The sequence below is a fragment of the Micromys minutus genome (assembly GCF_963924665.1).
Source record: "Micromys minutus genome assembly, chromosome: 1".
NCBI lineage: Eukaryota > Metazoa > Chordata > Mammalia > Rodentia > Muridae > Micromys > Micromys minutus.
Window position 1 is genome coordinate 169,819,630 of NC_137969.1, and position 21,628 is coordinate 169,841,257.

The following is a 21,628-nucleotide window of genomic DNA, read 5'->3' on the forward strand; positions in this document are numbered from 1 at the left end:
TGGCTGCTAGAGTCCAGGTGATTGGTCATGTCTTCCTTCTTTCCCGAGACTCCCTCCTTAAAGTCCTTGGGCCAGGCCCTTCAATCAGCCAATTGAGGAGGCTTGAATAAGGTTCCATGGGCTTTCAAAAAGGCTCACATGTTGCAATCTCATTGAAAGTCACTGTTGCATAGAAAATTCAGAGCAGTCTGGATCCATTTAGAATTTCCTGAAGGGTTAAGCAAGACAGAAAAGCCAGAGCTTTTGGCTAAAAACAGAAAGTCCCTTGCTGTGGGTATGTTTGGTCCTATATTTGAATTCTATGGGAACATCGTACATTTCACAGCACCATGCAGGAGGATGGAGCCAGTGAGGGAACAGCCCAAATCTTCTACCAGACACCAGCACTGGCTGTACATTTAAATAGGGAAGAAAAACCCGCCATCGAGTTATGAGTTTGGAAAGCAATTGTTTGGAGCTATACCTTCCTTTATTAACTGTGTCTTTTAAAAATAAAAAAAGTTGTTGAACAATAGCACTTGGAGCTACAGTGTGTTCCATTTTTGTGACATTAATTAAAACCAGCACATGTATACGTCAGTGATTATCTAGATAGGGGAGGATGAAAGCTATAATCTGTTCCCCCTTTATGAGCTAACTAATCAGCTCTGCTCAGCAAAGGTTTCTTTGTGTCTTGTTCAACCTAATAGTGCCTCTCTTTTGTTAAGCTTCAGCTCCATGCAACTGAAAACTTACATGTTATTATTTGCCGGGATCCCTTCAGCACTGACATGAGCTACCCAGAACTCACTGAGAGAAGGCTCAGCAGGAGCGCAGGAGGTTAGCTAGATGGAAGGTGATGCTGGAAAAGTAGAGAGAAAGATGTAAGCCAGGACCACAAGCAAACTTCATACCTTAGTTTTTCCATCTGCAAAATGGAACCAGTGACCCTTTTATTGTTACCCTTGAGTGCAAGATTTTATAGAAACAACTAAAATGTGTGTGGGTTCTGTAAAATGGTCACATGCTGAATGCATACAGGGCTAGAGTCAAGCTGGCCTCCTGGCTCCTGTCTCAGATGCCAGGCAAGATCCACAGAAACGCCACAGCCCCTCCCTGCTTCCACCTCTGCTTAGCCTCAGCGGTGACTCATGGCTTGGGATGGTGGATGGGAGGGAGAACTATGCTGATGTTGACGCTGACGATCTAGAGAAAGAAGTTTGAGCCTCTGTACTACATACATTCTAGGTTCACTGGAGTTGAGAAAGAGGAAGCCTGGGCTGCTCCGACTCTCAAAGAGAAAGAAGAACTGGGGCTGGAGAGGTGGCTCAGTGGTTAGGATCACTGACTGCTCTTCCAGAGGTCCTGAGTTCAAGTACCAGAAACCACATGGTGGCTCACAACCATCTGTAATGGGATTCGATGCCCTCTTCTGGTGTGTCTGAGGACAGCGACACTGTACTCAAATATTCATATATAAAAGAGAAAAAGAGAAAAGAGAGAGAAAGAGGAATGGAATTAGGAAACAAAACCAAAGTTGTTGGTTCCAGCTGCCAGTGTGGAGAGAAGGGAGCTCTGGCGAAAAATAGTACTGGAGTGGGTGGGGCTGTGGAATAAGGTGGAACTGAAGTGGGTGGGGCTGTGGAATGAGGGGGAACTGAAGTGGGTGGGGCTGTGGAGTGAGGGGGAACTGGAGTGGGTGAGGCTGTGGAGTGAGGGGGAACTGAAGTGGGTGGGGCTGTGGAGTGAGGGGGAACTGAAGTGGGTGGGGCTGTGGAGTGAGGGGGAACTGAAGTGGGTGTGGCTGTGGAGTGAGGGGGAACTGGAGTGGGTGAGGCTGTGGAGTGAGGGGGAACTGAAGTGGGTGAGGCTGTGGGTTGGGCCAAGACCTGTAGAGTCTGTTTGCTCTCATACTACTCCTCCCCGACCTGATGCTGAGGCTAGAGAAATATTCTGGGTGCCTTTCTTTATTGTTCTCCATCTTCGTTTTGAGCCAGGGTCTCCCACTGAAGTTGAAACCTGCCGTTTGGCTGGCCAGCTAGCTTCGGCCCGAACACTTGAGTTTCAGACATGAGTGACCATGCTCAGCTTCACAGAAGGTGCTGGGGGTTTGAACTTAGTCCTCTTGCTTTCACAAGTGCTCTAACCCACTGGGCTGTCTCCCAGCCCAAAAGAACTCTCCTTTTTATTTAAAAAAAAAAAAAAAAAAAAGTTCTTTACAGCCTTTACGTTTGCTTGGGGAGAGACACTGCTAAGAGCCCACTGGTCCCTGAACATCTACAGGCAGATAATGGGGTTGGGGAAGGAGAGACGTTTTCTTCAGTGATAGAGCCACTAGTAAGGTGCCCACGCTCCTGCGAGTAACCTCTCAGCCATGTTCTTATAGGTAACTCTAATTAAACTCGTTGGTTAATATAAGCTGAGAAGAAAATGGCATTAGTTAAGAAGAGGAAAAGGAGAGGGAAGAGGACATGACTGAGTGGTTAATACAGCCAAAATACGTTAAATGCATGTATGAAAATACCATGAAAGCCACTATTTGTAAATTGATATATGCTTTGGAGGGGGGGTTGTTTTGGTTTGGCTTTTGGTTTTTCTGAGACAGGGTTTCTCTGTTCCTTTCCTATGACTATATAACAGCCCAGCAATGTGCTTGCTTAACTTACACCTTTCCTTTTGATGTGTGTGTGTAGTGTAAACATGTGCCTACATATACATGCTTACATGTGTGTGTGTGCATGTGGATACAGCTATATACGTACACGCTGAGGTTGACATTGGCTGTGTCTCAGCATCTTCTTGCTATAATAAAAATGTTCTGACGGAAGCAACTTGAGGTGGAAAGGGTTTATTACAGCTCACAGTTCTGGGCTACAGTCTGCCATGGTTGGGGGGCAGTGGGAGCCCAAGCGTCAGAAGCTTGAATCATCTGCCATCTGCCCACATTACAACCACAGCGCATGAAGGCAGCTACTGCTCTACTGACCTCTTCCAGTCTTTAACAGTATCTAATCCCCTGCCTAGGTGTAGTAAAAATTATTAAAATTCCTGGTGTGGACTTTCTACCTGCCTTTGACCATTTATGTTCTTGGATGAGAAAACACATAAAGTCTTTATATTTTTAAATATGTCTTAGGCAGCACAATAGCTGGACAACTTCTAGCCTCCATGTTGTTAGAATTTACTTTCCTATCTATACCTCATGTTATTATTTACTATGTTTTATTTGGGTTGTTCTTAGCTCTAATTGGCCAGCCCATATGGACACTTTTTTTAATGGCTTAGCTAATCCAAGACAGCTTTCCTTTCTTCTCTCCTGTTCACTTTTCTATTTCATGGTGGCTTCTCTTTCTCTCTCCTTCTCATGATCTCCTCTCTCTAAGCCTTCAAAAACCTCCACCCCACCTATGTCTATTCTCCCCAGCTATTTGCAGTAGGCATCCTTATTTACCAATCAGAATTAACTGGGGGCAGGGTTCCAGATTTGGAGGGACAGCACATAGCATTACAATAAACAATAAAAGATAAAACCTCAACACCTAGGGATTGGTGCCACCCATAGTGTTTAGGTCTTCCCACCTCAATTAATATAATCAAGATAATCTCAGATATTCATTCACATATAGCTCACAGATATGCTCACAGATCTAGCTAATCTAAACAACTCCTCACTGAGACTCCCTTCCAATCAACTCTAGATTCTGTCAAGTTGATTAACACTAATCATCACAGGTTGTCTTCCTCAACCCCTCTCTGTTTATTGAGGCTCAGTCTCCTGCTGAACCCAGAGCTTGACATTTTGGATAGTCTGGTTAGCTAGTTTACTCTGGTGATTCTGTCTGTTTCATAAGTGCTGGGGGTACAGACAGCTTAACATGTTACCTACAGTATATTTGGATGCTAGGGATCTTGTAAGGCAAGTGCTTTATCTACTGAGCCATCCCCCAGCCTAGTAATAGCTCTTTAAACTGTGGGTCATGAACTTATCTAGGGTTGTATAATTGAGTGTCAGAGGTCAGCCCCCAAAACACACACATATCACCAAAAGAGTAGTAATAGTAAAAGGTTTCCCAACACACAACAACCAAAAAATAATTTTAAAACCACTGGTGTGATGGATCAGTGGTGTTCCTGGAAGTGGTCATCCTGATGTGTCATGTGACCTCCCACAACTGTGGTTCTAAACATATAGATGTACATTATGCACCATGCATGCCATGAAGCCATACCTCAACACATCCTGAAACACGTAGATGCCAGACGGTTGCAAGCTATGTGTTGCAGTGTTTTCGATGCACATATAATGCTTTCTTCTCTTATTAGAAGCATAATAGTTTAGTTACAGAGAACTAAGAATGTCCCCCTACCATCATCCCTTAGCATGAATCATTTTGGTATATCTTTGGGGTGTATCATGTTAGGATGCTTGATTTTCAAAGTTACTGTTTGCATAACTGACTTAAAATACATTTTAAAGGTTGGCGGCAGAATCATGGTGGACATAATGGAACTCCCCAAAGCGCGGGTCAATGCCAGCATGTTAACACAGTATATTGACCGACCCGTGTGCTTCGTGGGAAAGCTGGAAAAGATTCATCCCACTGGGAAAATGTTTATTCTTTCAGATGGAGAAGGAAAGAGTGGAACCATTGAATTGATGGAACCACTTGACGAAGAAATCTCTGGAATCATAGAAGTAGTTGGAAAAGTCACGGCCAAGGGGACCATACTGTGTGCATCTTATATCCTGTTTAAGGAAGATTGTAATCGCTTTGATCTTGAACTTTACAATGAAGCTGTGAAAATTATCAATGAGTTTCCTCAGTTTTTTCCTTTAGGGCTTACACAACATGAATGAGTTTCTTGAATTTCTTAAGATTACCAGTGAGCCACATTGAAGGCTATTAAAGAAGACTCCTCCAGTTTAAGGGAGAGACTCCTATAATTTCTGTTATTTAATTTGCTCTTTTATATATATATATTTCTTTGTAAAGCTAATATGACAGTTTACAACCAAATCTTTTTTATAAATTTTTTAAAATTGATACTTCAATATATGGTCTGAATAATAAAAATAAAAACATGATGTTGGTAAAAAAAAATACATTTTAAAAGAATTACTAAATAGTTTTTGGCTTGGAGTTAGGACAGAATTTCCAGCAATTCTTGTCATGGCCTAAACATATTTGGACCATTTTGTTCTCTGTATTTATGTGAAGCTGTGTTGTCAGCATTGACAATTATGAAATCAAAATGTTGATCAACACAGAAAAACATTGAAGGTGCTCAGCATCCTATAGCATCAAATATGCAGCCAAGACTTAATTCTTCATGTAAAACTAAATAATCATATCCACCTCATTAGTATGCAAATTTGCTTTTATCTTTAGTAAATGGTAAAATTGTGTGTGTGTGTGTGTGTGTGTGTGTGTGTGTGTGTGTGTGTGTGTGTGTATACACCAAGGAATTGTTTTAAAATAAAATTCCTTGTGATTTATCGTCAGTAAATGTTTAATCTGCATATCTATTTGTATATACCCATATTCCTGGGATTGTATAGTAACCTCTTGGGTAAAAAGAGAGTCACCAGTGGAACCTGACTTAACCTCTCACATTAGTCTTGTCAGGGTTCTAGATCTAGAGGTAAGGACATGGCTTATCCAGGTTTTCTTTCTCTGCTTTCACAGGTTTTTGGTCTCAGCTGGGTCTCATCTGAGGCTCAGGGTCCTCCTTGATGTTCATAAGACAGAGTTTATTTCATTGCAGATACAAAACCTACCAAAGTCTCATACTTCTCTTAGACCAGCAATGGCATCTCTGAACTCAGAGTTCGTGTTTTCTCTTAACACTTGAGTGTGGTGGGAGCATAAAGGAGATTTTCTAACTTTTGATTAGCTCAGACTCATACTGATAAAAGGTCATAATTGTGTTCTCAAGATGGCTGCATTTTTGCCATGCAAGCCAGTCAGAAGTCTAACATCTATCTTGTTTACAGTTCTGCTAACACTCAAGGACATACCAATGGAGACAAGAGGCACAGGCCATCTTGGAATTCTACCTACTTCAAAAATTATCTTGTATTTCTGTAGTCCTTTCTGATAGCTAAAAAGGGATGGCTAATTTTTTTATTTAGAAATGACTCACAAGTATTCCACATTAGCATTCATGGGATATTTTTACCTACTCTCCTGTGGCTAGATATTAAGTTTCTTTCCAATCCTTATGAAAAGAATGATGTAACAAATCAGCTTGTAGCTGCAAGTGAAGGGACAGGGTCACTAACCCACAGTCAAAAATTCTGACTCAGAATCGTTCCTGTCTGAAAAACAAAAAAACAAAACAAACAAACAAACAAAAAAAAAAACTGCAGGGACAAATGTGGAGAAGAGACTGAAGCAAAGGTGGTCCATGACTAATCCAACTTGGGATCAAACTCATGGTGGGGCATCAAAGCCTGACACTATTACTATGCTATGATGTGCTTATAGGCGGGAGCCTAGCATGGCTGCCCTCTGAGAGGCCCTACTGGCAGTTGACTGAGACAGAAGTAGATACTTACATCCAACCATTGGAAGTTGGAGTCCCCTATGGTTGAATTAGGGGAAGGATTAAAGAAGCTGAAAGGGGGAGCAACCCCATAGAAAGACCAGCAATCTCAAATGAACCAGACCCTAGGGAGCTACCAGAGACTGAGCCACCAACCAGGAGCATAAGGGCTGGACAAAGGCCCCTGGCACATATGTAGCACAGGTCTCCCTGGTCTGGCCTCAGTAGAAGATGTGCTTAATCCTTGAGAGACTTGAGACCTAAGGAAAGGGGAGAAGGGGAGGCCTGACAGGGGGAAGAACCCTCTCAGAGGCAAGGGGGAGGAGGAATGGGATGCAGAATTGTGGGAGAGGGGATTGAGGGAGGACAGCACATGGAATGTAAATAAAATATTTTTTATAAATAAATAAATGGGGGGATAAGAAATTCTCTTGTTTGTTCCATATTCTCTTGGGTCTTTGCAGGGTATATGCTACTCAGGACTTGTTACATCAAAGAGCAGGGATTTTAAATTTTGACAAAAGGGCTCAAGTACCTTGCAAACCAAGACCCTCAGTGACAGTGCCTACCTTCAAGACTTCATGATTTCTGAGTAAGACTTAAATTTGTTTTTAAAATGTGGCTTCTGGCAGAGTAGAAGTGAGATCTTGTTTTCATTTGCATAGACCATTTGTCCTTTGACTGTCAATGGAGTTCTCTTCCCATTTGTTTGTTTTGTCACGTTTATTCCTCACTGAAGCTTGGCCCTCCTTGACATTATTGGACAACAGAATTAGACATTCACCCAAGATGCTTTTACAGAGTCTGATCAGCAAGGCCAACTATGTGCGTCTCTTCTTTCAAACACACCCCTGCCATTTCTCTTTCCCTATACTTTCTGGACTCTGGGTCAAGCATGGGAAATAAAGATATGAAAATGGAATTGTTCATGCCATCAAGTCTGTCCACCATAAAGGGCTTCATTTGCATAGCAACGCCTAGTTTAAGTGACATAGTTTACCCTAAACAGGACAGCTAGATAAGCTTCACCCACCACCAATGCTCAGAGAACACTGAAAGAAGTTTGGGAGGTAGAGGAGTACCCTGAAATATTGTCTTCTGCCTTTGACAGAGCTGTTGGACACATGAACTCACAGCAACTGTGATTACCTGTGTAAGATCAAACCAGCCAACATTCCAGCATAGATCGGGAAGATGATTTTGCCCCCCCTCCACTGAGAAGATACAGGTGAGCAATAGTTTCTGAGGGAGAGGGACTCCTTCTGGGAGGATATGGACACTGATGGATTCCCATGATCCAGTGAATGACCCCCCCCTCCCCGAACCCATGCACATATAGGCAGAACTTAGTTGGTTATTAAACAACAATAAAAAGGAGTTAGAAGAATAGTTAAGAGGGTATGGGGGAATGGGGTCATAAGTGCTTATATTTCATTGCATACCTGTCCTAAGTTTACAGGTAAATACTGTTAATTCTCAAAATTCGTCAAAGACATAAACCATCAATCACTCAAAAAGAACACAGACTTCGTGAATATCCCTTTGTCTATTAATCAAACGGAAGTTGTCACTATGTCCTTCCTATAAGAGAACTCCAGGACCAGGTGCTTCTCTGAGGCATTTGAGATGGTGTGACACAGGGACAGGAAACACAAAGACCACCGGAGTAGAATGAGAGCCCAGGAATAAATCCTCAAACTATGGTCAAATGATTCCCTGTACACCATAGAGACTGTGAAACCACTGGACTCTGGGTGCAGTTCATGCAAAAGAATAAAAAATTCCAAGTCTGAATCAGTTCCTGCAGAATGTATTGTCACATGAATATTATAAATCCAAGAAAATACTAAGTGAAATGATTATAAATTAGAGTCAAGGCTTATTTATAACAGTCTACTGTGCTGCACAAGCCTCAAAAATCTTACGTTCATTGTGCCTTTTGGTTCATCCACAGTCCTTTCAGAGAGACCACTGAGAGAGTACAATCACTCTACAATAATTCCATAGCCAAGAAAACAAGCCTAATTATCTACCAAAGCCTTCCTCAGAGTACATCCCTGTCAAGCCACTACAACTTCCATGATCATCACAGTGGAATACCATTTAGCCATAAAAAGAAACAGTCATATTTACATGCAAAACATCAGATATCTTTCTACAATTAAGGACAGAAAAAAGCCTCAAAATAGGTTAAATATTTGTGCAAGACATGCAACCATAAAAATCTTAGAAGAAAGCATTAGAGAAAGCTGCTTGACATTTTTGTCTTGGCAAGTTTTTTTTTTGGTTTTTGGTTTTTTGTTTTTTTGTTTTTTTTGTTTTTTTTATGGATTTAAAGAACACAATGACAAGGATACTGAGGACAAATATCTGACTTCAAGTCTTACTACAAAGGCACAAAACCAAGTCAGGATGAAACCAGGAAACAAACAGACAAGTAGGTCAAGGTAACCAATTTAGAGAGCTCAGAAATAGACTCGATAAAATAAGGTCAACTGATCTTTGACAGAGAATCAAAGGCAGTACATACATTAGATCAAGGATCACCTTTCAACACATGGCTTTGGAACAGTCAGGCATCCACACATAAAAGAAATGAATATAGAAAGAGTATACACACTTAGTACAAACTTTCAAACTGGACCATAAAGCTGGGTGCAGAGGTACAGGCCTGTAATTCTAAGCAATCAAGGGACTGAGGCAGAAAGACCTTGGAGTCCGAAGCCCGCCTAAACTACATTGTAAAGCCCTGCCTCAGAAAGAAACAGAAGGGATGGGCAGGGAGGGAAAAAACAGAAGGGAAGGGAGGAAGGTAGAGAGGCAGACAGACAGAGAAGAGGAGGAAGAGGAGAATTTAGGTGACTTTGGATATGATGAATATTTTTGTTGGACCTGTCACCAGAGGTACAACCCACAAAAGAAAATAGTGATGTTGGTTTTCATTAAATTTAAATTCATGTCCCAATAAGAACAATGTAAGAGAGTAAGAAGGGGCTGGAAAGATAGCTCAGAAGAGCACTTGCTATTCTTGCAAAGGACCTGCACCCATATCAGGCGGCTCCCAACCACCTGTAACTCCAGTTTCAGATTACCCAGCTCCCTCTTGTGGTCTCCTCATGTATCTGCACTCATGTGCACACGCCTACTAACCCACTCCAACTAGCACTTACCCACATAGCTTTATTAACTCACACTAAGTGTAACAATGGTAGAACAAACAACAGGGTTAAAAGATCCCAATTATGCCTGGATAGCCACCTCACCAAAGCATGTATCCAGATGACAAAGAAGCCTATGAAAAGATGCTCAACATCATATGGCAACAGAGACATGCAAATTAAAACAACAATGGATATCATCAACTAATAGATTTCTCAGCTGAGGAAATGAACCAATTCAAGCCAAACCAGAAATATAAATGCAGGTTTATTGAGAGGTAGGTGGCTCTCAGGTGAGATCACTGATCTCATGGGTGGAAGTCAGTAAAGTCATGTGCCTGGGCTAAAAGAAAGGGGGTTGTATGGGTTTTAAGCATGGGGTGATAATGTGTGAGCCAAGAGATGAGATTATGTCCATGTAAGATTTTTAAAAAGCCAGTTCTCCTATGTCTACTTCCCATCTCTATAAAAGGGTTCTGGGATTATAGACGAACACCCTCTGTATCTGGCTTAAAAGGGGGAGGGGTTCTGAGGACCAAACTCAGGTTATCGGGCATATGTGACTACACCTGTCACCTGCTGAGTCATCTCCCAGCCTCCTACAAAAGTAGAGCTTTTGTAGCTGTTACTATGTGACCATTGCTATATGGTGGATACATTTCCACCTTTGTTTGTTTGTCAGAAGTGTAACACGTGCATCAAGCATGAAGCCCTTTAGTGAACTATGGACTTTGGGGTGATGATGTGCCAACGAAGTTTTGTCACCATAGCAAAGATACTGATACCATGAGGGTGCTGTACAGCAAGGGGAAGTTGGAGGAGGCAGGGAGTATGTGGGCCTTCTGTGTACCTTCTGTGCAATGTGTCTGTGGAACTAAAAATGCTATAAAATAATTTATTATGTTTTGTTTGGTTTTTGTTTTAATTGGCAAAGACTCATGCATACTTATTGGCTACTGTGCTGTTTAGATCCCTTTATGCACTATGAAATGATCAAATTAGGCTAATTAGCATATTCACCACCTTAAATATTTATCATTTCCGTGTAGTGGGAACATTTAAAACCCACTGTCCCAGTTAGCTTTAAATGTCAACTTCTCAACACAGCCCAGAGTCACCTGAAAATCCCTAAAGTCTTACTTTAGAGATTGCCTGGGTCAGATTAGGCCATGAGCATGTCTGGGAGATTGGCTTGATTGTTCACTGATGTAGGAGGTGGTTCCATTCCCTAGGTTTGTTGGCCTGGGCTGTATAAGAAAGCTATGTAAGCATAAGCCAGTGCTTATCACAGCAACAGAAAGGAGACCATAACACATTCTTTAGTCATTTTATTAACTGGGGTCACTGTGTTAATTAATAGGACCCCAGAAATAATTGCTCTTGTTCAACTAAAACTTTCCTGAGCCTCTGCTCCTTAGTCACTCCCCCAGGCCCCAGCCTCTGGATACTCCATTTTACTGTCTCCTTCAATGACTTTGTCTTTTAGGATTCCACAAGGAAGTGAGGTCATGAGATATGCACCTTCACACCTGACTTTCTCTTAGCATGAAGTGCCCCTGTTTGACCCAAATTGTCATGAATGACAGAACTTTGTGCCTGTTCGGGACTGGTTGCTGAGTGGAAATAAGAATATAACTGAAGGATCCTAGGGGTTTTTGCCAGCCTTATGCCCACCTTGGGTCAAGGCTAGGCCAAGTTTCATGCTCCACCCATAGTTCTCAGAATGTACTGGCTGATAGTCACCTGAACCCTCTGGAAAGGCCCAGATAAAGTTCAAATGCATGTCATAATCTGCTCATGCTTCCTAGCCAATATATTTAAAGGTCAATATGCTCAGCTAATAAATTTGAACTGCAACATTGCTGATGTAAACTGTGCCCCTAAAAAGTATAAAAACTGCTTGTAATAGCCATTTGGGGTCGCCTTCTAGTCACTTGAGGGACTAATTGAGGGTCAATTCCAACAGGCTGGAAAATAAACCTCTTGCTTTTGTGTCAATCTACATCTCAGTGTTTTACTCTAGGGTGTCTTACTCTGGGGTGTCTCAAAGTCTTGGGGGGGTGTCTTACATTTGGGGGCTCATCTGGGATTAGAGGAGACACCTCCCCTTCCCCGCAACCACCAACTAGACTGATCAGAGGAAAAACTGAGCTTGGCAACTGGAGCCTACTTAGTGTTTGTCTCTCTGTCTTTTGCTTTCACTTTTGGCTCACAAGCATGGTGTGGGCTGGAAAGCCTCTGGTCTGGTAAGGTCAATTACTAAGAAGGTTTACCATAATAGGGAAACATAAGAGGAGAAGGAGCAAAGAAAGAGAAAGGGAAATGAAGAAAGAAAAAAGGAAGGAAAGAAATCTGCAGAGAATCTTGGCTACTGTAGTCAGAGAGAGTAGAGAAGAAAGGATTCCTCCCAACAAGAGGGATAGGAAACCTGAAAAAGATCAATGTGCATACTGCAAAGAGAAGGGCCACTGGGCCAGGAAGTGTCCCAATAAGTGAAAGCAAGGAGGCTCAAAGCCCTGAAAAAAGCAGACCCAAACCACAAAAGTGTTGGCTTTGGGTGAAGACAGTGATTATGGGAAACAAGGTTGGGACCAAGGGAAACTCTGAGAGTAGAGGGGAAACCCACTCAATTCTTGGTGGACACAGGGGTTCAATACTCAGACCTCCTCAAGCCTATAGCCCCATTTTCAAGAAAAGAATCTTGGGTCCAAGGAGTCACTGGTCACTAATTGTGTTCATGGACTACCTGAAGAACAGGGGATCTAGTGATGGGCCAGGTATCCCATTCATTTATGGTCATCCCAGACTGTCCTACCCTCTGTTGAGGTGAGACTTAATCACCAAGAAACATGTCTTGCCCAATGGGCTACAACTAACTGTCCTCAAAAGAGACCTCATGTATGTTCTGACTACCAGACTAGATGATAAGTATAAATTATTTGAAACCACCTTTACCCAGAACTAGGACTTGAATTGGTGGCTGGAGACATTTTCATTAGCGGAAGTGAAGGGGATGGGCAAAGCAAAATGTCATCTCACCCCCCCCCCACCCAACTTGGTAGAACTTAAGGCACAGGTCACCCCAGTGTCTTTCAGACAATACCCTGTGTCTTTCAGAGGCATGGAAAGGAATTAAACCACACACCTCCAGGCTCCTCCAGCTTGGGGTGTCACATAAGTGCCATTCATCCTGGAACACACCCCTTTCTTCCAGTTATGAAGCTGAGCACTAAGAATTACCACCCAGTCCAGGACTTACAAGAAGTAAGCTGTTGGGTGGCTGACATCAACCCTACTGTACCTAACCCCTACACTCTGTTGAGTTCTTTGCCACCTTCCAGACGTAACCTCTGCCCCTAAAAAGCATTAAAACTGCTTGTAAGAGTATTCGGGGTCGCCTTCTAGTCACTTGTCTTGAGGGACTAATTGAGGGTCGATCCCAGTGGGCCAGAAAATAAACCTCTTGCTTTTGCATCGACCTGTATCTCGGTGTCTCACTCTGGGGTGTCGTGAAGTAAATACCACTGACTGAGGGTTGGGGTCTTATAATGACCATTCCTAGGTTTGGTTGAGGAGAAAGGAGTTATTGTAGGTATGAGGGAGAAGACAACCAGAGGCACCTGAAAGAGTCCAGACTGAACTGGGCCCTGAGATGGGGGGAGGTAGAGAGCAAGAGAGGACAAGAGAAGAGTCACCAACCAAGAGAGTGAGTAGCCAAAATGGCTGAGTTATACAAGAGGATCTGGGGAAGAGAAGGAAGCCCTGGGGAGGTTTTGGGGTAGGAGGCAGGGTGAGAAGTGCTGGGAAAAGCCACAGGTCCCTCAAGAGGATTGTCCTGGATTTCTTTGGGAAACATAGTTACCATATTGTGTACATATACCTATAACCATGGGTTTTTCTTTCCACTCCCCCCATGAACATTTCTATGCTCACCCTTGCTCTGAATAATGACAGAGACTTATTTTTTATTTATGGATGCCTAGGCCTTAAGTCAGACTTGTTTCCATCTATCCTGAAACTCAATTATAATCTAAGTTCTGCCACACGGCTGGCTATCTCTCCTCGGTTTCATATATCAGACCCTATCCGAATCTCAGTAGAGGATCTCCCCTGCTGCCCTCTTTCCCAGAATCCTTCATTCTGTCCAGAAGTCTCACCTTACTACTCTACCTTTTGCTGTAGGTCATAGGCTTTAAAAATGAAATAAAAACTATTTTAACCAATCAGAAGGTGCCTTAGGCTGACAAGGAAGGAAGGAAAGAGACACATTTTTACACCCTATACAAAACATCACACCAGCATATAGGACAGAGGCACACCTTCACACAATGTACAGAACATCACTCCAGGAGTCTTGGCTCCAAGATGACACAAAAAGAAGGAAGAAGAGGAGAAGAAGAAACAACGGTCATGGCAAAAAGGGCTGTGGTCATGTGCAGCCAATTCATTGCACGAACTGCACCCAGTGTGTGCCAAAGGATAAGGCCATTAAGACGTTTGTCATTTGGAACACTGTAGAAGCCGCTCCCGTCAGGGTCATATCTAAAGCAAGCATCTTTGACACTTGCCTGCTTCCCAAGCTCTGCATCAAGCTGTACTACTGGTGAGCTGTGCCATCCATAGCAAGGGCACTAAGAACCGATCTTGTGAGGACCAGAAGGACCAAACACCCCCACCATGGTCCAGACCTGCTGGCACTGCACCGCGACCTCCACCAAAGTCCACGTAAAAAGGTGGTTTTATAAGAAGGGAAAGAAAAATGCCTTGGAAAAATAAAACAGAAGTTATACTTAGAAGAAGAAGAAGAAGAAGAAGAAGAAGAAGAAGAAGAAGAAGAAGAAGAAGAAGAAGAAGAAGAAGAAGAAGAAGAAGAAGAAGAAGAAGAATATCACTCCAGAATCGACCACATCCTTCTCATCTATTTACTAACCAGTGAGCCCTTTGGTTATGATTTTATTCAAAGACACTAATGTTTTTTCAGCTTCTTTCATCAACATGTATCCAATTAGTATATCTTTTGATTGTAGTTGTTAGAGATATTTGATTGTTCTAAAATGCTGATTGAATTGCTGAATTTCATCTTTAACTTCATTTATTTGTATGACATTTTATTTATTTACTTATTAAATGTTTGTTTTATGTGTATGGGTATTTTGCCTGTATTTATGTTTATACACCGTGTTTGTGTGTGTGTGTGTGTATGTGTGTGTGTGTGTGTGTGTGTGTGTGTGTGTATTTTGGAACTTGAATTATAGATGGCTGTGGACCACATATGGGTGGCTGGGAACTGAACCTGTGTCCTCTGAAAGATCAGTCAGTGTTCCCAACCCATAAGCCATCTCAGGGATGAATATATGTATATGTATATAATATTATTATATTAAATATATATACAACAATAATATATTTAATATTAATAATATTTAACATATTAAATATATATTAAACTACTAAAGATTTGGGGAGAAATCTGTCTGTGAAGGATCAGGCAGGTTCAACACTTTACCTGAACAATAGCTACCAAGTAGGAGAAGTGGCCCCCAGCAGGCAGCCACTACAGTGAGCAGGAGACCTGAGGTGGAAATGCAATTCATGTAATTTGGGAAGTGTCTGGGATGAGGCTTGGGACACTACTGTGCTCTTGGAAGCCCCACCCTGGTAACCAGTGGATAAAAGGTTATCCACTGCTGTTCTCAGCTCCATCTCTGCACCCAGAAGGAAATCATAAGAAGATGGTGACAGCAAGGGAGATTGAGTCAAAAGGAAAGAGGAAAAGGATGTGTGGGGAGGGGAAAGTAGTATGGGCTGGAAGGAAGCCAAGAGCAGAGTGGAGAGTGATGGAGAGGGGCAGGAAGGTAGAATGGAGGAGAGAAGGGGGAGGGTTGGGGAGGGGGGAGAGAGGAAGAGGAGGAGGGGGGAGAGGGGGAGAGAAGGAGAGAGGGGAGGGGAGAGGGAGAGAGAAGGAGAGAGTGGAGGGGAGGGGGCAGGGAAGAGGGGGAGGTAAGAGAGGGAGAGAAGAGGGGGAGAGAAGAGGGGGAGTGGAGAGGGGAAGTGGAAAGGGGGAGGGGAAAGAGGGAGGGGAGGGGAGAGGGGGAAGGGAGAGTAGAAGAGAAGAAAAGAGGAGAGGGGAGGGGAAAGGAGAGAGGGGGAGAGAAAAAGAGGGAAGGGGAGAGGAGAGGGGAAGAGAAGGAGAGATGGGAAAGAGAGGGGAGGGGAGAGGGGGAGAGAAGAAGAGAGGAGAAGGGAGGGGGAGAGAAGGAGAGAGGGGAGGGGAGAGGGGGAGAGAAGGAGAGATGGGAAAGAGAGGGGAGGGGAGAGGGGGAGAAAAGAAGAGAGGAGAAGGGAGAGGGGGAGAGAAGGAGAGAGGGGAGTGAGGGGGAGGGGAGAGGGAGAGAGAAGGGGAGAGGGAGAGAGAAGGGGAGAGAAGAAGAGAGGGGAGGGAAAAGGGGGAGGAGGGGAGAGCGAGAGAGATAAAACCTGAAACATCTTGCAGCCTTTGGAAGAAAATGTCACATTGGGCAGGACTTGTTAATTACTGTCATCTGTGGGCTGTTTGAGTCCACAAGAACCAAATAATTATGATGTCATGAACCTCCTAGTGCAGTCCCCCAAGTGAGCATACAGTCATCAGAGGCAGTGGTTTGTATGTCCTCAGGGGCAGAGTGTGCCTTAGTCACAGCAAAAACTTCCTGACAGTCCTCCAGGGAACAGAAAGAAGATATCTTGTGTGGGTACAAGAATCGGGACTGTGTATGTGCAGAGATTGGCCTGCAGGGAAGCTTGGTCTCCAGAGAGTCTGGAAATGTGAGTTGCTCTTCCATTCAGAGTAGTCTCTCTGTCACTGTAACCCTTCCAGCAGACCTCAGCCTTGGCTTGGATGCCTCTGGTTACACAAAGTTTCTGACAGCAGCATGAGAGGCAAATGTTTGGGAGGAAGAAAGGTCCTTTTCTACTTTCTGATGGTCAAGTGGTTCTACCCAAGCCCCTTAGTCTGCATCACCCTAGGCTGGTGTCTGATGAAGGCACTCGCTTTGGGTACAGCCTCTGCTGTATAGCAGTTACATGACCTTAAACAAGCCATTTGGTCTCTTAGCATCTCTATTACTTCTGTTCTGTTCTGATTTCTGTTGCTATAATGAGACATCCTGACCAAAAGCAATTTAGAGGAGGAAAGGATTTATTTCACCTTGTAAGCTATAGTTCATCATTGAGGAAATTCAGGGCAGGAGCTCAAACAGGAACTTAAAGCCAAAAAAAAAAAAAAAAAAAAAAAAAAAAAAAAAAAAAAAAAAGCTTGCTGACTTGCTCACATACTAATGCTCATCTAGATTCCTTATAGAGCCCAGGACTACCTGCCCAGAGAATGGTGCTGCTCGTAATGGACTGGGCCCTCCTATATCAATTAACAACCAAGACAGCCCCACACAGATGACCTCAGGTCTATCTGATCTAGACAATTCTTCATGGTGACTCCCCAGTCAGGTAACCCTAGTCTATTTCAAGTTAACAGTTGATGCTAACTAGGACACCTTCTATTCTGAATATAGATAGATAACTGTCACTAGATCTGTATCAGATGGTCTCCTTGAGTGACTTAGAAGGTGCACTATGAGTGATGAGTGATGATCTATCATTATACCTACTTGTCATAACGTTGTGTAGGTTGCTGTCAAGGCGATACATGATTGGACGGTAGAGAGTGTGCGGGAATAAAGTTTTGGTAAAGCAGAAGAGGAGAAAGCGAGAGATTCACGATGAAGGAGGCAGAGGAGGATGGTTCAGATCAAGGTGAATTAGATTGGGTTTATCTTGTTTAGGTGGGCGGTTTATATCTTTGTCAACTGGTTGTAAGCTTATTGTGTGGAGGGATTTCGGACTGAGAATTTAACATGTAAATCTGTTTGATAGGCTATTGGTTGTTGAGTCATGATTTTACTGGTCTGTGAAGGACAGTGTGTGAAAGCAATGACTGAGAGGCAGCTGGAGCGTGCAGTTCTAACTCTACTGCCCGTGAGAGGGGAGGGTGCGCGTGGCCTGTGGAATGAGATGTGTGGGTACCAAACTTGGTAACTAACTGCCTAAGGGATTACACTTGGCTTCACACTGGAGCAGCTCCACACTAGAGCGGCTCCCACAGAGTGAGTCCACGGAGCTGACAGTGACAGAATCTTTTTTTTTTTATTTTTACGGCAACAACATTGGAATGGGAAAGGACCTTAAAAAACAAAATCAGAAACAAACTTGTGTCCCAGTCAACAATATTTACATAAGTTTTGACACCATTGTCTATATAACTATGCCAATACTCATGAATAAAAACGTAGAGAAGGTTGGGTCTGGAGGGACTGACATCCATATTTTGTCACATCTTACAGTGGTACACATTCTAACACAGCTTGGCTCACTGTACTGGTCTCTTCAACCTCTATTTGCCCCTTCCCCATCCCCAAGGGATAGTAACCATGGAATATAAATAAGCTTTGTCCCCATTTCCTACTCTACCCTCAGCCTAAGCCACTCCAATTATCCTATTCTATCCAACTCTGTTATAATTTTGTAGAAAGGTGAGTGGCCCCCTCTCAAACCACCCAAAGGATTCCGTTTGCCTGGAGATGAGGAATGGCCAGAACTCACACTGTTTCAGTCACAAACATAGCGAAAGATGCTATCATACGTTGCTCAGAGGCAGTGTGGAGGGACTCATGGAGATACTGTCCTTTTATTGCTGAAACACTAGGTCAAGGCAATGCTGAGACCCAGGCTTTCTATAGAGAGAGCCAGTCTACTTAACAGTTGCTTAGACTACTTTGGGTCACAGCCTTCAGCAGATCCCATTGTCAAACTGTGTACAAGGAGATATGAATATGAAACTAGAACTTAAACCTTGGGGTTGGTTAAATGGCAAATAGCCAAGATGCCAAGTTGGTGTTTCTACATTTACTTTGCAGCCATAAAACAGGTGTGTAATGGCCATGGGTGGTTCCCTTGGGAGAACAAACATACTTGAGCATGAAAGAAAATAGGAATGTTGGGATGGGTGGCTGCTTCTCTCAGCCTTTGTTGTGGTCTTACAAAGGAAGGCTACAGCAAAAGGAGACCACTCAAAAGAAGAAAACGAGAAAGAAGGTGTGTTTGCACAAAGACCTTCTCTGCTCGTAGCAAAATCAGTCTAAACCCAAAGAGCCTGGGAATCCATGATTTCCAGAGCTGGGTGAGCCATGTTCTCTTCTTATGAAGGTACTGGGAGCAGAACCAGAGCCAGAAAGCTTACCAGGTGCCCAGATGAGTCTTTTGTTATCTGTGCTCATTGGCGGTAACCAAAGACAAAGGAAGTATTAGGACATGAGCACAAGGCACTTTGAGTCAGACCTGCTCTATCTCCTGAACATGCTCTTGGCTTTTTCAATGGCTGACTATGGAGCAGTGTAGCAAGAAGTGAAGGGGGACAGGGAGGGCTGGTTGTGAATGAGCTGAGGCCTGGGATAGAAAAGAAAAGAACAGAAAGAAGAAAAGCCTACCTGAAGGACAGGGAGTTAAGAAAGGCTCCAAAGTACTGAAATTCAGAGTGGGAAGCAAGCCTCAACCAGTTTGTTACACAATGCCTAGGCTATCTTTAAATCTTCTGTTTTCTTTCTAATTGGGAAGCAGGTTGAACATGGAAGCCTGAGCCCTAGGTAGGGCCTTCAAGGTAGGCACTATGTCTGAATCATTCAAGACTCCCACCCCAAGCTATGTACAGGAAGAACTCAACTGGGCTGCAAAGAGCTGGGCAGAGGTGAATGCTAATTGGAAAATGTAGGATATGGCTAAGAGGGGGTGGAAACAACTGTGTAGGTGGGAAGGGGAAGGTGAAAAAGACAAGAAGGAGTGAGGGCAGAAGTCAAGGTTAGCAAAGGTCAGGTAAAAATCATGACCAATAGAAGGATGCTCCTACTTTGGGAGCCAAATTAAGACATCCCCAACAGGGCTGGCTAGTTTCCTCTGGAGTTTTCAGAATTCCAGGTCTGTGCTGTGGCATAGACTTGTATAGGCTTGGCAGACGTTGCCTGTGCTAAAGAGGGAGCAGGTCTCAAGACTGGCTACCACATCTGAATATTTGCTTTTCCCAGGAGCTAAGCAGAAGGCACTCCTGGTCAAAGAGTGTGCATGTTAGTTTGGTGCTTTCATAGAACCTCAATCAACAGCACTCATTCACAGACCAACCTGAGGGAGGCATTGAGCTCCTGGATGAGTGTGGAACAGTGTCGAGATCTCCAGTGACAGTCAGTCCCAATCAGCCCTTGAGGATTTCCTGCCTCCAGGTCTAGCTATTTACAGAGCTGCAACCAGAACATGCACCTGCTCTGGGGACCCCACCTGAGGCCACCTCATACAAGCAACCCAGGAGGCCACCTGTAACGCTCAGCTTGCCCAGCCTGAGCTACGTGGCTCTCACAAACTGCTGGTCTGGACCATGTTTTTCTGATTTTACTGCAGTTCAGTAGCTTCCTGAACCCACGATGAGAGACATAACCTTTGCAGCCACTCCTGGTTGACTTCTCCTAACTTTGTGGGCTCACACGAGTCATAGTGTATGTGTGGTTTCCTAGTGGCTGTTCAGAGGGACTCAGTAACACAACCCACCCAACTGATGGAGGAGTGGGCTTCATGGGTGAGCTTTAGGCAGGAAGAAAAACTGGAGTCTAGAAAGGAAGGCTAGAATGCCTTTCCCAAGCATTCCTCCGCGTAGATGTGAGACTAGAACCAGCTGCGGTGTTCTTAGGTTGTACTGACCTACCTATTCATCTATCACTCTTTCTTCCCTCCTCTTCTGGCCTCACTGCCCTTGGGCTTCACCCTAGCTTCTCTGGAATTTCAACTCCTCCATCCTCCACCATTGTTCCCTGGGCTCAGTTTTCCAGAGAGTAATGAGCCAAGGCAGAGCCATTCCCAGAGCGAGTGGCTACCCTCAACCCCTAAGCACCCATGGCATCTTTACAGCATCCTGTCCTCGATGCTACAGTCTGAGACAGCACAGGCTTCCACATCCTTGGGTCGTGTTGTAATTACTATGCCTGACAGCTCGACGGCTTCCAGGACTGTGGTGGCCTCACCTACCTCATTATTCAAGTTACACATTTCATCACAGGGCTCCCACCTCAAAATGCATGCTGAAGTTTTACCCTATTTGGGCAGAATCTTCATGGGTATTCTAGTTTCATTTCTGTTGGTCTGATAAAATGCTCTGACTCCCCCCAACCAAAATAATTATGAGAGGGGCTAGAGAGATGGCTTAGCGCTTAAGAGCACCAGCTGTTCTTCAAGAAGACCCAAGTTCAATTCCCAGCAACCCACACAGCAGCTCACAACTGTCTGTAACTCCAGTTCTAGAGGATACAACACCCTCACACAGACATATGTGCAAGCAAAGCACCAATGCACATATAATAAAAAAAAAAAAAACTTTAAAGACTAATAGAGTTTATTTCATTAAGATTCCAGTTTATAATCCATCATTGTGGGAAAAAGTCAAGGCAGAAACTTCAAGCAGCTAGCCACATCATATGCAGTCAAGAACAAAGAGGAATTAATGTATTTATACTCACTTGCTGACTTATGCTCAGCTCCATTTCTCCACTCTTACATAGTTAAGGACCCTCTACCAAAGGAATGGTGCTACTCACCGGAGGCTGGGTCTTTCTACATCAATTAACTTAATTAAGACCATCCACAGAGTCAGAGCTATGGCTCAGTGGTTAAGGGTACTCACTGCTCTTCCAGAGGACCTGGTTTTGGTTCCTGCACACCCCCATAGCAGTTCGAAAACATATTTTAGTTCCAGAAATCCAATGCCCCCTTCTGGCCTCTGCAAGAATTGCACATATGTGAGGTATTTGCAAAACACCAATACACATTAAAAATTTTGATTGAGTGTATGAGTGTGTGTGTGTGTGTGTGTGTGTGTG

The 21,628-nt window shown here is 43.6% G+C and overlaps 1 protein-coding gene across 1 annotated transcript; it reads left to right on the plus strand.

Moving 5' to 3' along the window:
- Positions 1–4,471: 4,471 nt before the first annotated feature.
- LOC308424571 (replication protein A 14 kDa subunit) lies at positions 4,472–4,911 on the plus strand (the record flags this gene model as incomplete). The annotated part of the gene is made up of 1 exon (XM_080921605.1): positions 4,472–4,911. The coding sequence occupies one exon, from the start codon at positions 4,472–4,474 to the stop codon at positions 4,835–4,837; it is 366 nt and encodes a 121-aa protein (XP_080777731.1). The 3' UTR covers positions 4,838–4,911.
- Between the last annotated feature and the right edge of the window lie 16,717 nt (positions 4,912–21,628).